The 14,736-nt window shown below is 37.4% G+C and overlaps 1 protein-coding gene across 1 annotated transcript in view; it reads right to left on the bottom strand.

Moving 5' to 3' along the window:
* Positions 1 to 379: 379 nt before the first annotated feature.
* Positions 380 to 14,736, bottom strand: part of LOC135211065 (ionotropic receptor 93a-like) — a 116,292-nt gene continuing 101,935 nt past the window's right edge. The window contains 6 exon segments of the mRNA XM_064244125.1: positions 380 to 1,542; positions 2,619 to 2,776; positions 3,031 to 3,109; positions 4,926 to 5,106; positions 12,170 to 12,390; positions 13,955 to 14,117. Coding sequence (XP_064100195.1) covers positions 1,424 to 1,542; positions 2,619 to 2,776; positions 3,031 to 3,109; positions 4,926 to 5,106; positions 12,170 to 12,390; positions 13,955 to 14,117 — 921 coding nt within the window. The 3' untranslated portion in view covers positions 380 to 1,423.

The raw sequence follows: 14,736 nt of genomic DNA on the forward strand, positions 1-14,736 counted from the left end.
CTTAAGTTATCCTACGGCTAGATAAATATTCAGTTATCAAACGCTTAGCATTACGAATCTATAGATTATTGGACTCTATCTATCTCAAATCACATGGTGACGAAGGGATCAGGAGATTTCTACCATTCTACTGGAACGGAAACTTTGGTGATGGTTGGTTACGAGTGCTGATTATTATGGTGGTGGTGAAACCTTTGGTTGCCGCCATTTGGTTGGTATGTGCGAGGCGGGAAGGTTCGATCCTCTCCGGTGGTCTAGTTAGGCTGATCGTGTTTGGTAGTAGGGTTTAAGCTTTATAGGAGAGATAACAAAACAAACGTTAACTCAGGTTCAGGTTGTGAGGTGGATGTTGTGGTTGTTTATAGCTGCTGGGTGAGGCATCAGACCAAAAATAATGGTTGTTGGAGGAAACGAGGTGATTGCTTGTGAAGGTTGTTGTTGTACATGTTCGTCTTTGAATGATGATGCCCTTTGTCCACGTCAAGGACTGTGATGGTCACTGTGAAAGGAAACAAGGTTGAGGGATGAACATCACTTCCGAAGGAAAAGGTTGTTCAGGTTACCAATGTTCATTTCAAATCTAATTACTTTGCACAGGCAACTAAAATGTGAGTGGCTCTACGTGTGTATTTTATCAGTAAGGTTTAGTCAACGTAATCTTATATCTTTCTGCAAACGTAACAGTTCAGGTATGTTTATCGGTTTTACATTGGCATTTAGGAAACTAGGAGAGGAAGTTCATTCCAGAAAATGTTCCTGGTTATATATTTAACAGAAAATACACATAGCAACTTTTTCTTACATTAACATTTAAACAGGTAATAGATTATCTTGAAAGAAAATGAAAATGATGAAAATAATACATAAAAGTGAATGTGCAATACAAACTATAATTCTTCAAAAACTCATTCCATTGCTCGGCGACATTGATCAGACGCAAAAGAAGTGACAAAAAAGAGAGAGAGAGAGAAAAAAAAAATTGCAAATGAAGAGACTCGATAAGGTACTTAGACCATTCTAATCCTCGGGCATAAGACCAAGGCTGGTTGTTATCTTAAAGGGAGCTACATGCATTGGTGGCCAGCGTGTAAGATAAGCGAAGGAATGTTTGTATTGACTTGTAAGCAAGGAATAGAAATCATCGAAGCGGGCTCAGCAAGCCTACGATAAAACAGAAGAAGTCACTGATTTGCTAGGCGACAGAGCAGTGGGAGACTCGGGAGGAGTGGGAGGGGAAATGACGATAGAATAGTGCGCCCGTCCCGGGTTGTCTTGCAGTGAGAGGACAAGCGAGCCTCGAGGATGGCCGCTGCCTCCTGGTGCTGCTGCTGCTGCACTAGCAGGAAGACCCGGCGACGTTCGAGAATGAGAGCGACTGAAAGGAGGACTGAAAGAGACCAAGTTAGGCAGCATCTCGAGGTCTTTAAGCCATAAACGGCTTGACCATCGAGCTTTGGCTGGCTGGCGAACCTGATCGGCTGCTTTTCGTAGCGCATTTGTAAATGCACTCGGCGAAGATGAACACGGCTGCGATGCAGAATCCTGAAGGTGAAACAAAGAAAATGAGATCATTAGATGTTTGGGAAATGTGTTATAATAAAGAGGAGCCTGCAGTTAAAACAAGGAAATACGTTCAATTAGATTTTAGAAAAGTGTGTTATAATACACAGGAGGCGGTCAGTGAGGATATGGGAAAGAACTCACTTTAAAAACTGAGAGAATGAGGATACTGAAACAGATTGAAAAATTATTTTGATTATGACTAGACGCTAAGGAGGACACTAAAAGAAAGGATTTATTTTTCCATATAAAAGACCACTGAGATCACTGGTATTAATGTGATAGAGAGAGAGAGAGAGAGAGAGAGAGAGAGAGAGAGAGAGAGAGAGAGAGAGAGAGAGAGAGAGAGAGAGAGAGAGAATAGATATGAAAAAAGTATCCCAAATGGAATAGGGCTGCTGTGACATAACATGAGAGATTTTAAAATTTAGAATACGTAAGATTCAGGTTAGCAGCCTCATGAACTGGATCGATAGAACGCTCTCATCTTGTCACATTCAAGTACTGACTCTCATTACATCAAATCCGTGTACAATACCAATAACGAAGGTTTCCTGTGCGAAATTGCAAATGGAAGTTTTCGAGCGCAATCTGTCGGTCATCAAGAATCGAGTATGCTTGAAATGCTTCTTGAAATTTCAGCAAAAATTCCACGTTTGTACGACCTAAACACAAGCTTCAACTCCGTGATATTCGAACACAAACTCCTGGCCACAGGATTCGTTCTTGGACATGCAGTCCGTTACATCACGATTTCATGCATTGGTAAAACCTGCATTTGCTCACTATTTTCTAACCGATTTTGATTTTAGTCTGAGAATTATGACATCCATTCACTCATTCACTCTGAGGAATAAATACAAAATTCGAGATCTGTAAAATTATAGTAAACTTTTTCAAGACATTTCACTTGTTAAAACGGTCTGACATGAGGATCGGGAGAGTGGAAATATAAAACAATGAATTCTGTCGAAGAAGAAGAAGAAGAAGGAGAAGAAGAAGAAAAAGTTTTATCGCAAAAACGTAAACGATTCGAGAATAATCCTTCTCGTACTCACCAAGGAAGAGCAAGAAGAAGGACCCCTGCATGTCAGCGAGCGATACTGTTCGAGTGGCGTCTTCTCCTCCGTAGGCCGTCTGGGAGCACTTGTCCTTCTTCGGCCAGAAGTCCTTCTGCCATTTTTGGATTAAGCCTCCCGTCTGCATCTTCTTGATCCTGGGGATGGAATCATGATGAAGCGTTATTGTTTGTTTACTTTCACACTTCCCCTGATGAACTCACGGCCATCAGGATGTTAGACAATTCATCCATTGATGTTAAACCCTTTGGCTTACCGATGACATATTTAGGCGTCATCCAAAATTAATATTAGCTCTCTTTCTAAAAGCTCTGTGGCTAAATTGCTCTACTTACTATCAGTACATTATTTCATGTCAATCACTTGGAATCACCCTGAATTGCAAACTTACTCTGCATTGAACATGTCAATGAAAGGACTGTTTCTGGGAACAGCCAAAGCAACGTTCTCATAGTAGAATTCCTCACGTCCTGAAAAAGACGATACAGTTTCAAGTGCTTGTAATTCTATGGAATTACAGGGAAAGAAACATTTAAATATATACAAATGATGGGACCCACAAGCCTCCGCAAAGGCTGAACTATCTCCTACAAGGTCATTTGATCAAAAATTACATTTTTATCGCCACAACAAAACTGTTATACAAAATCCTGACTGTGCAAGCAATACTGATACTCGTGTATAGAAACTTATTTTCCTCATTTTCCTCATACATCTTGAGTAGAATGTAAGCTTGTGGTTATTAGAAGATATAATTTCCTTCAAATTTCATGAAGAAAAACTTTTATGCAAATAGTTAACGATTTTTAATTTACTGAAAGCAAATACTTTTAGGTATAACCTGGGTCCACAACTTTGTCAAGGCCGCTATAATAACGTTACTATTATAACTGATTTCAAAAGAGATTTGAAAAGCTTCAGTTGAAAAACCTGGTTATTTGGTCAGTTTTTCCGAACTGGAAGAAACTGATCCTCACAAACATTCATCTATGCGTAATTATAATTCAGTAAAAAATAAAAACCGTAAGGGGTTGTGCCGTAGCGCACCTCACGAAGTTCACTGTAGGCATTACTTGCGAGACACATAGCTGCAACTCCCTTCATTCTTTTTACTGTACCCCCATTCATATTCCCTTTCTTTCATTTTGCTATCTTTAACCCTCTCCTAACAGTTGTTTCCTATTGCAACTGCGAGGCTTCCCTCCCGTTACATCTTCCAGACTTTTCTACTCTCAGTTTCCGTTTCATCCTGAATGACTTCATGGATCCTGGGGTCGGATTAAGCTGGTGGGAGGCCCCTTTCCAACTCCTATTGCATACACTACAAACTATAGTCTAATTAATCTATTAGCCAAAATACAGTGATACTAATATATTAGTAGAACAGTTTTATTTAGGAAATACTACAATGGGGCTATTCTTTTGATATTAATATGCATAAACACAAAATAAAATAAGCAAAAGCTGTTCGTACCTTATTTTTTTCACATATACAGTTACAATTATTTATATGAAAATAATAATGTAACTAACACATTATAATAGCTCATTCTTTCTTATGGAGTTATAAGTATAGCCAGGATTACTTGATTTTTTTTATTGCAAATTCACTGATGATTACGTTGAAGTCCAGTTCAGGCAATATATCTGAATCGAGGCTCATTCTAGTCAGATTCACCAGACGTTTCTGTTTCGTGGATGTCCGTAATCTGTTTTCAATTAATTTTAGCTTGGAGAAAGAGCGCTCCCCACTGCAGTTTGACACCATCAAAACAAGGTATATTCGTAGAGCTATCTACAGAACCGTAAGCGTGACTAGCGTAACCCGTTATTATAATTAAGTCAATTTAGATATACTTATAGATGCTATTATCTCGCGTGAGACATATCGATTAACGAGTTAGGTTGTATTCTAACTATGACACGTCTTAGAAACTTGATTTGGCCGTAACACAAAGAATACTAAGGTATGCTATTTTTGCAGCCACAAATCATTACAACTTACAACCATTGTGACTAACATTCGTAATATTCCTACGTACGAGCATCATGTTATTGTCAAACTTAATGATAAAATTTTCAATTTGCCGAGTATGGGCAACATAAGTGTCCGATAACAATACTAACCTTATTAAATTAAAATGTATTGTTTTTATTGGTGGGAGGCCCCCTCTTGGTGGGTGCCCCCCCCCCCCATCTCCCCTTAATCCGGCCCTGGGTCCCAGAGCTATGCGTTTGGCCTAAATTCTATATTCATTTTGATAATAATAATAAAAAAAAACTTACCAAGAGAATAGTCGCAAGAGTCTGTCTTCTTAAATTCGTCCTTCATGATGAAGAGGAGATTCGTTTTCCACTCCAGGTAGGCGTGAGGACTGGTTCTGACGCGGTCGTAGAGGACCTCCTTGTTGGACACATCCTCCTTCTCCGCAAGTTTTCCGATCTCGGCGAATTTTCCTTCGGCTTCCTGATGATGCGCAGATGAGAGAGAGAGAGAGAGAGAGAGAGAGAGAGACGGAGAGAGAGAGAAGAATAACCAGAATGAGAAGTAACCCAATTCACAATTTTAATGAACGTTTTGCCAAAGGGCAAGAGACAGAAAGTTACCAGCAGGCGGCGGTTCACTTTTTGAAACAGCTAGTTTGATTTTGGGTGGCTAAGGTGACTTGGAATCGCATAAAAGTGCGATTTATTAAATGCTCAAATACTCATATGTCAGTTTAAGATATATCGGCTTGCTTTTGCATAGCTAAATATGACACTATATATTGGAAACTTATATACATACATACATACATACACACACACACACACACACACACACACACAACACACATATATATATATATATATATATATATATATTATATATATATATATATATGTTCACAGTCTCTTATGTCTATGCTGTGACTTTATCTTTATACTTAAACGTTATCGTTATAGATGATCTTTTGTTTAATTGTAGGTAGTTTTAGTGAGTTTGAATAGCATATATTCTATTTCGGAATATCAGAAATAAGTGTGAATTGTTTACTGTCAACGTCATCAGCGATGAAAACACAGGATGTTGAGGCGAGGTTAGGTTGGGTTAAGGTTAAGTTGGGTTAGGTTAGGTTGCAAAAGCAATAATGGTGACGATGGTGACATTTCATGCTGAGAAAAATCTACCTCGAGTGAAATCCCCACACGCAGAATTCTCAGAAAAGGTTAACTTCCATTTACATTGACATTTCGCGATGGAGTCTCTTTAAGACTGTCAGACCGATCGAAAATGAACAAGATGAAATCGCATTGCAGCAGAATTTCTTTCAAAGTTCAATCAGGATTTATTATTATTTCTCGAGTGGGGGCTTTGCTTGGAGTGGTGGTTGGGGGGGAGGAAGTCGGGGATGGAGGTATGGTGTTGTTTGGAAGAATTTTGGCCTAGAGGTCCTGACGTCCGGAGCTTTCAGCTTGACTGGAAACGGGCGAGCAACTTGGAAAACCTATGAAAGTAACTATAAAAGTGGGTCAGAAAGCAGACCAGGTGATAGGCGGAAATTGTCTTCGAGGTTTTCAATCAGGCCAAGTATTGGGACCCTTTCGTGTAAGCTCACAAGAAGAAGAAGAAGAAGAAGAAGAAGAAGAAGAAGGAGAAGATTTATCACCTACTAATCTACCCAGTTGGAGAAGGGATAACCACATCTGCTCGGGCCAAGGAAAAGGGCGTGTGGCTAGCAACCTCATCCTCAAAGACCTGTTGAGAGGGATTCTGATGCTACCCCTCCGAAACGTGAAACAGGCAGATGGGATTTTATATATATATATATATATATATATATATATATATATATATATATATATATATATATATATATATATATATATATATAATATCCAGGAAGGAAAGAAAAACATTGGAGGTCTGCAAGGCCTTTCGACTTTTGTCCTTCAAGTAAAGGACAAGAAGTCGAAAGGCCTTTCAGTACTCCATCGTTGCTCTTCCTTTGTGGATTTTATTTTGTCTTTCCTTATTCAATCATCACGTTCCATATTTTCGCTATGAAGTTATGCATAAGTAGTATATATGTGTATATATATTTAAACACACACAAATATATATATATATATATATATATATATATATATATATATATATATATATATATATATATATAGCAAGTCTATGAAGGTGTATGAAAGTGTTAAATGCCTTACGTAAAGATATCTAATGACTAAAGCACTGAGAATCTATAGAGAACGAAAAAAACAAATCCACCTGAGTTTTCATCATACATCATCAGTGTTACTTTCACGTACCTGAAGGGAGCAGCCGTGTTGCACCCGAACACCAATAGACTATTTATAAGGCACGAACAGTGAGTGACCTGTTCAAACCGGTACGAAAGTAAATGACCTGACTTCCGTATCGTCAGACGGAATAAAACCGAACTTTGACTCGGGAACACTAAGCGTTTAAAGGCATATACAATTGTCTATATATATTTAAATGGGAGGGTGTTGCCCACGTGGAGTCTCTCACAATATAGGTAAATACCTGTTTGTATATATATTATACACACACATATGCACTTTATATTCATGTATATATATATATATATATATATATATATATATGATATTTGTATATATGTATATATATGTATATACATGCATATATATATATTATATATGTATTTGTTATATATGTATATATAGGTATCATACATGCATATATATATATATATATATATATATATATATATATATATATATATATATATATATATACACACATACATACACACACTCACACACACACACACACACACACACATATATATATATATATATATATATATATATATATATATATATATATACATATCTTGAATAACAAAAAACCTGAAATGAAATCACGAACTCATCAGGCTTCCAAGAACGAAAGCTACTACTACAAAAAAAAAAAAAAAACGTATTGTTCGGTCCTTCGACGACGTCGTTCTGCCGAGGTTACGAAGCGCACCGTGCCGTCTTTAATATTTTACCGCGATACCACTCTGAATCTTTGATGGAACTTCTTTATAACATATTGAACGTGAAATCGTAGTTGTCACTGGATTGAAGGAGCCCTAAGTCTCTACGACAATCCCTTGGAGGATCTTCTGAGCTCCTGGGACCTTGAGGAACGGATAGTAGCTGGTTCACACGAAGGATAGGTGATTAATTAATAGGCTCTTCAGTATCTATGAGATACCTGCAACAACATAATGCAGTAAGACGTTCTAAGGCAGTGGTTCTCAAACAGGGGGGAATTCTCCCCTGGGTAGGGGTGGGGGGGGGGATTTCAGAGTTTTTTTGGGGGAATTGTGACCACAGATTGGCAGGCTCAAACTGTCTCCAGGCCCACACAAAACGCAGTGCACCAGTCCGCACTAAGGAGAAGTCACGTCACGCTGGGTTTTCTCACTGTTAGCTTGTTTGTTTGTGGTCGTATTTTGTTCGTATATGGAATGCACCTCTTGAGGCAGACAATTTTGGAAAGGTGGGGGGGGGGGGGTGTGGAATTGCCCGTTCGTCTTTACCTTTAAGCTGTGTCAGTAACAATGGGTCATTAGGATTTGTATTAGGTATTAATTCCATGAATTTAGAATTAGACGTAAAATGGGTTTTACATCTTTTTTAAACCATTAGATATTAAAGTTTATCAGCACACAAAGGAAGACACGCGCGCACACACATAAGAGAGAGAGAGAGAGAGAGAGAGAGAGAGAGAGAGAGAGAGAGAGAGAGAGAGAGAGAGAGAGAAATCGTGTATTTTATACACAAGCTGATGATACAAAACAACAGTAAAGATATGTAGTATACATTATCATGGGTAATAAGATAACAAACAACTTAACAAAACGGACAAAACTTATAACAAAAAAATAATAAAGGTAAAAGATACTGAGAAACCAATAAGGAATAATGAATAAACCTCTATAAGTATGAAAATGTCTCTTAACAAATCAAAGCAAAATTAATCAAGTAGTTCTACGCCCACGGGAATCTGTACAGGGAAGGTACTAACAGTGAATCACCAATGATCAATGATTCGTAACCCTCCGAATGAGAGAGAGAGAGAGAGAGAGGGAGGAAGAGATAGAAAGAGAAGTGATAGAGAGAGAGAGAGAGAGAGAGAGAGAGAAAGTCATTATACATGAATAATGTCTTACTTTCATCTTTTCCAATTACGTAAGATTTTAGAGGGATCTTCATTAGGTTTTCATAATTTTAATACATTACAGAAATAATGGTCAAGTGTAATGGGTATCATAGAAGAAATAAGAGAAATGATGTGCAAAATAACAAGAGGATTTCATTTATGACAATAATAGTATTCTTTTGAAAAAGAATACTATTATTTACAGCAATTGTATCACGCTTAGTAGGGCGACTAAGACTGTGTATGTTTGCTCTTATTCCAAAAAGCTTTTGCTATACTTGCTGCGAGTCGCGAAAAGCATTCCGGATAACTTCACTTCACCTTGCTGTTGTTTAAAATGAAGCGAACGCTTCCTATTGCAAACAAAACGAAGCTGTCTCCATCGGTCTACTCCGCACAGACAGACAGGCACACTTTCTGGTTAAGTTGGCTCGCTCTCTTTGCGCAGATCGCCGCTCTCTATCACGATTTTCACAAGGTGCCAGGTTGACCCCAACCCTCTTCTTCTCTCTTTTTGTGGGTGTTTTATTTCTAGTTACCTTATTTCTAAAGTTGTCTTTATAATTCTCGAGTAATTTGATAATTTTCAGTTTCACATTTAAATCATTAATAATGTTGTTTGGAATGAAGATCGTATTTTGTTTTGTCTATTCCGTCCTTGTCTTGGCGCCTTTCCACCTGATAGTGTTGCCTGCTCGACGCAGGGTCGGCTGAAAACCCTCTATACCCTAGCAATCAACCCTATCATCATTCCCGTATTAATGTCCCTCGTGTGACTCGATTCCATGCGTATGTAAGCTATTACACAAATCTAATACGATCTTTATTCTAAACAATAACATTGTTTGCGTCTGCTCAGTGATTACTATACTCTGTTTTGCTATAAACACCAAGTCACTTAAGGTAGGCTCCACTTTGGGGGGTGCCGATCGTAAAAAATATTTGCCAAAAATACACTAATCAAGACAGGCTAATGAAATTTTCAGGCATTATTAGCACTATAATAATGCATATTCCCTGTGAGTTTTATCATCCTACAGGGAGAATTAATGATTTTATGAAAAAAAATGTGAAAAACGGAAATTTCCGGGCCCTCGCACTGAAGGTTATTTGGTGATTGGTGAGAAACTACAGTCTTGAATAGAAATTCGGTCTGACAGAATGTTGGTATATCCACCTGGAACATGCAAAAAAAAAATTATCAAAATAGAACAGTAAATAAGCACGTAATAACAAAAAAAAGAGCAACAACTTCGTAAGTTCAGCGAAAGCCCCGCCGAATAATCAGACTATAGCTAGGAAGAAATATTCAGGAAAAATTCAAATCTCGATTTAGGGACAAAACCTTTTGAGAGTTTGTAGTTATTATGTCACTTGATAGCCTGAAACATCTAAAAATTATATTATTTAGGACAATCAAAGAAAACCCGCCCTCCAAAAAAAAAAAAAAAAAAAAAAAAAAAAAAGGGTGTGGGTCTTTGATTGTCCTAAATAATATAATTTTTAGATGTTTTAGGCTATCAAGTGATATAATAACTATAAACTCTCAAAAGGTTTTGTCCCGAAATCGAGATTTGAATTTTTCCTGAATATTTCTTCCTAGCTATAGTCTGATTTTTCGGCGGGGCTTTCGCTGAACTTACAAAGTTGTTGCTCTTTTTTTTGTTATTACGTGCTTATTTACTGTTCTATTTTGATAATTTTTTTTGTGCATGTTCCAGGTGGATATACCAACATTCTGTCAGACCGAATTTCTATTCAAGACTGTAGTTTCTCACCAATCACCAAATAACCTTCAGTACGAGGGGCCCGGAAATTTCCGTTTTTTCACATTTTTTTTCATAAAATCATTAATTCTCCCTGTAGGATGATAAAACTCACAGGGAATATGCATTATTATAGTGCTAATAATGCCTGAAAATTCCATTAGCCTGTCTTGATTAGTGTATTTTTGGCAAATATTTTTTACGATCGGCACCCCCCAAAGTGGAGCCTACCCTTAATATAAATATTGGTTCTAGGACCAAAGTGTATTGGCCGAAATAGACCGGTTTTTTAATATATATATATATATATATATATATATATATCTATATATGTAATGTATATATATAATCTGGCCGCGCTGCGTGTGTGTGTATATATATATATATATATATATATATATATATATATAGTATATATATATAATATATATATATATATATATATATATATACACACACACATATATATATATATATATATATATATATATATATATATATATATATATATATATATATATGTGTGTGTGTGTGTGTGTGTGTGTATGTGTGTGGCTGCACATGTGCGTGCGTGCATATATACATATTTGCCTGCCCACCAGTCCATGATTGGATTCGTTTGTCCAAACTGTATGGTCATCACGTGAACAATAGAACCAGATACATGATAGGTAGTCGTGGTAAGAGGAATCCCCATCAATTTATTTTCTTTTCTATAATGTAATTATATCCATAAAATCATGGTGCAGGGAACCTGTGCGTGACCTCTGGAGAGGATGTTCAGTGAAAAACTGTTGTTGATTTTGATGACATTGTAGTCATAAGTAACTAACCAAAACGGTGTAATTAAAGGGTACATAAACGTGTACGCAAAGTATTACCTGACAAGCAAAGATTCCGAAAGGATAATTGTTTCATCTTAGCTACCGTAGTCACATGCTTTATCAATTTTGTTCTCTCTCTCTCTCTCTCTCTCTCTCTCTCTCTCTCTCCTCTCGCAAATCACGGATAAGTAATATATTGAAGAACGCACTGTTGCATTTGCTTACTACCGTCACAGTTAGTTGTTACCAACGTCGATATTTTGGTGAGAATTTGATACCGGTTGTTATTTGGATAAGTCAAGTGAAAACAATTTAAAAATGAACGACATAGCACAGACGTGGTCTTTCAACAATAACAAAAACGATCATATCTTTATAGTCAAGTTATACTGAACCATTATTCCATGCCAGTGAGGAATGACTGCCAGCTTAATATGTTAAATATTAAGAATCTTAAAAAAACAAGTGTTTTAGTCAAGGATACTTGACAGCATGTCTTGGATTGTTCGAAATGATCACCCTTAGTACAACTTCTCTTTCGCTCTACAGAAAAGGGTAGTAATAAGTTATATTGCATCGTTTCATGCAATAGTAAAATTACCGACAGCTTAGTCCTATACTGAAAATTAAGAATTATATATAAAAAACTGTTAATGTAAGTCAATGATAATTCACAGCATATCTTTAATCGTTTCAAAATGATCACCGTTAGTAGAAGCTTCTCTTTCGGAAAGGAGTAGGAATACTTACAGAGAAATAAGTCTCCAGCACAGTTCCCTTGATGTAACCCCAGGTTATCTCGTCCTTGGCGTGGAGCAGATCGTCCAGGGTGCTGACGGCATTCCCGATCTTGGGGAAAGTCAAGAAGGCGACGAGGTTACCGGAGTACGTCGTCACCACGATGAGCACGTAGATCCACCAGAAGCCCAAGAGGATTCGACCCGAGTGACTCTCCGGCATTTGGGCGCCACCTGGGGTTGACGATTGATGAAACGGTGACATGTGAATTAATGACGTTTATCTACAGGGCTTGTGTTTAAACTCTCCCTAAATATTATACATAGAAGAAGAGAGGAAACAGAGGCAGGTGAACTGATGACGCTTATCTACAGGATTTAGACCAAAACTCTCTCTAGATATGATAGAATAGAAGCAGAGCGGAAACAGTACCAGGTGAATTAATGTTATAGATAGAGCAGAAAGGAAACAGTACCAGGTGAATTAATGTTCCAGGTATAGCAGAAAGGAAACACTACCAGGTGAATTAATGTTCCAGGTATAGCAGAAAGGAAACACTACCAGGTGAATTAATTTTATAGTTAGAAGCAGAGAGGAAACAGTGACAGGTAAATTAATGTTATAGATAGAAGCAGAGGGGAAACAATGGCAGGTGAACTGATAACGGTTATCTATGTACTACAAGGGTTGTATCAGACCCTATCAAAATGCTACAGAGAGAAGAGAAAAGAGAACTGAGAGTCGAATTCTCGTTTTAGAGGAAAAGTTTGGGCGAAAGAGAGAGGACGTTCAAATAAAAAGACAGTCATTAACAAAGAAAGGGATGTGGACAAAGTGAGGTATCCTAGAGAGCAAAGAAAGGGAGAAGAAGATGGAATAAATAGGAATCGCTATTTAGAATTCATTGTTGAATTAGTTCGTAAGAGTTTATTTATAACATTTATAAAATTTGCGAATCGCTGTTGTTGTTCAGAAACTAAACGTATTGTTATTTTCAAAGAGCGTCCTGGGTTTTATGTTGGGCTTATCATCATTCATTTATTAATATTTACATTTATATGAACTCATTATGTTACGGGTTACTCATCAATCTCATGACGACAACAAGAGAAGATAAAGGAAGAATTCGTGGTTGTCGTGGAATTCCCGAAGCTGAAGTTCACTATGCTTTTTAAATTAGTTAATGTATAAGGAATAATTCAAACAATATACCGTTATGACTTTCATGCAAAATAGTCAGTTATCACCGAATCATGAATATGATATGAATTATATGTGAAAAGAGTTTTATTTCATGCGATAGTTACATCCGTTGGTCTTCGTAACTGGAGAAGAAAAAATGACAAGGTCTTCCCAATGGCCGTATTAGAATGAAATTAAATATATGGAAAAAACTGGAGGTGTAAATGTATTTACAGTTTGTATGAGAGAGAGAGAGAGAGAGAGAGAGAGAGAGAGAGAGAGAGAGAGAGAGACTTTGCAATTGAATAATTATGGAGTTGGCAAAATTCTTTACCTTTTAGAATAGAAGAGGACATAAAATTTGTCTGTGTGTATGTGTGTGTGTGTGTGTGTGTGTGAGAGAGAGAGAGAGAGAGAGAGAGAGAGAGAGAGAGAGAGAGAGACCATGCAAGTGAATAGCCACGAATCAGGCAAATTTCTTACCTTTCAAAACAGAGTAGATAAAAGTCAGATGAGAGAGAGAGAGAGAGAGAGAGAGAGAGAGAGAGAGAGAGAGAGAGAGAGAGAGAGAGAGACTGTGCAGGTGAATAGTCACAACTAAGTAAGATTCCTTACCTTGTTGTAGAATGGAGGAGTAGATATACCAGGAACAATTCTGGAGGTCGAAAAGGCCTTTCCCGTTGTTGAGACCGTAGTACGTGTAGTAAGGCGAAGCTCTGTTGATCAGGTAGAGTATAGGTCCCATGATAAACACGCTGATTGCAATTAGGATCCAAGTCTGAAGGGAGAACCGGAAGCTCACGATAGATTACGATATGTATTAGTGACATGTTAGGACATGGCGTCGCGCACATAGAAACAAATCGTACCGGATTGAAATGAAAAGTCGTTACAGAAGACACCCCCTCTGCCCACCTCCCATAAGGTTTAGTCAGCTCTATCGGTGATTGTAGTATTGAATTTCTTCCCAAACAAGGACAATTAGGGAGGGTTGGAGTCAGGAAAGGTACCCACCGTCCGTAAAACATCAACCAAAACTAATTATGAAATGATCCTGTAAAAAAAAAATGAAAAATAAAAAACGAAATGATCCTTTTGGAAAAGGCCCAATCAAAACAGGGACCCCGATTAGGGATAAAGCTGAAAAGAAGAAGAAGAAAAAGAAGAGGAAGAAGAACATAGTCCACAGACAAAAATTCTTATTTAAATCTTTGGTGCCGTCGCTTAAAAGAGAGTCTTCATCACAATGTACCAAGGCTAGTTATATGACAAGGTTATATATTAGGTCTGGATGAAGTTTACCCATTACCTAACATACGTAGGATATTAATGATCTTCATGTAGATGTGAGCTAGATGAATAAAACGCTTAAACTGAATAAAAAGAAGCAGTTCGTC

The sequence above is a fragment of the Macrobrachium nipponense genome, chromosome 4, assembly GCF_015104395.2.
Source record: "Macrobrachium nipponense isolate FS-2020 chromosome 4, ASM1510439v2, whole genome shotgun sequence".
NCBI classification, from domain to species: domain Eukaryota; kingdom Metazoa; phylum Arthropoda; class Malacostraca; order Decapoda; family Palaemonidae; genus Macrobrachium; species Macrobrachium nipponense.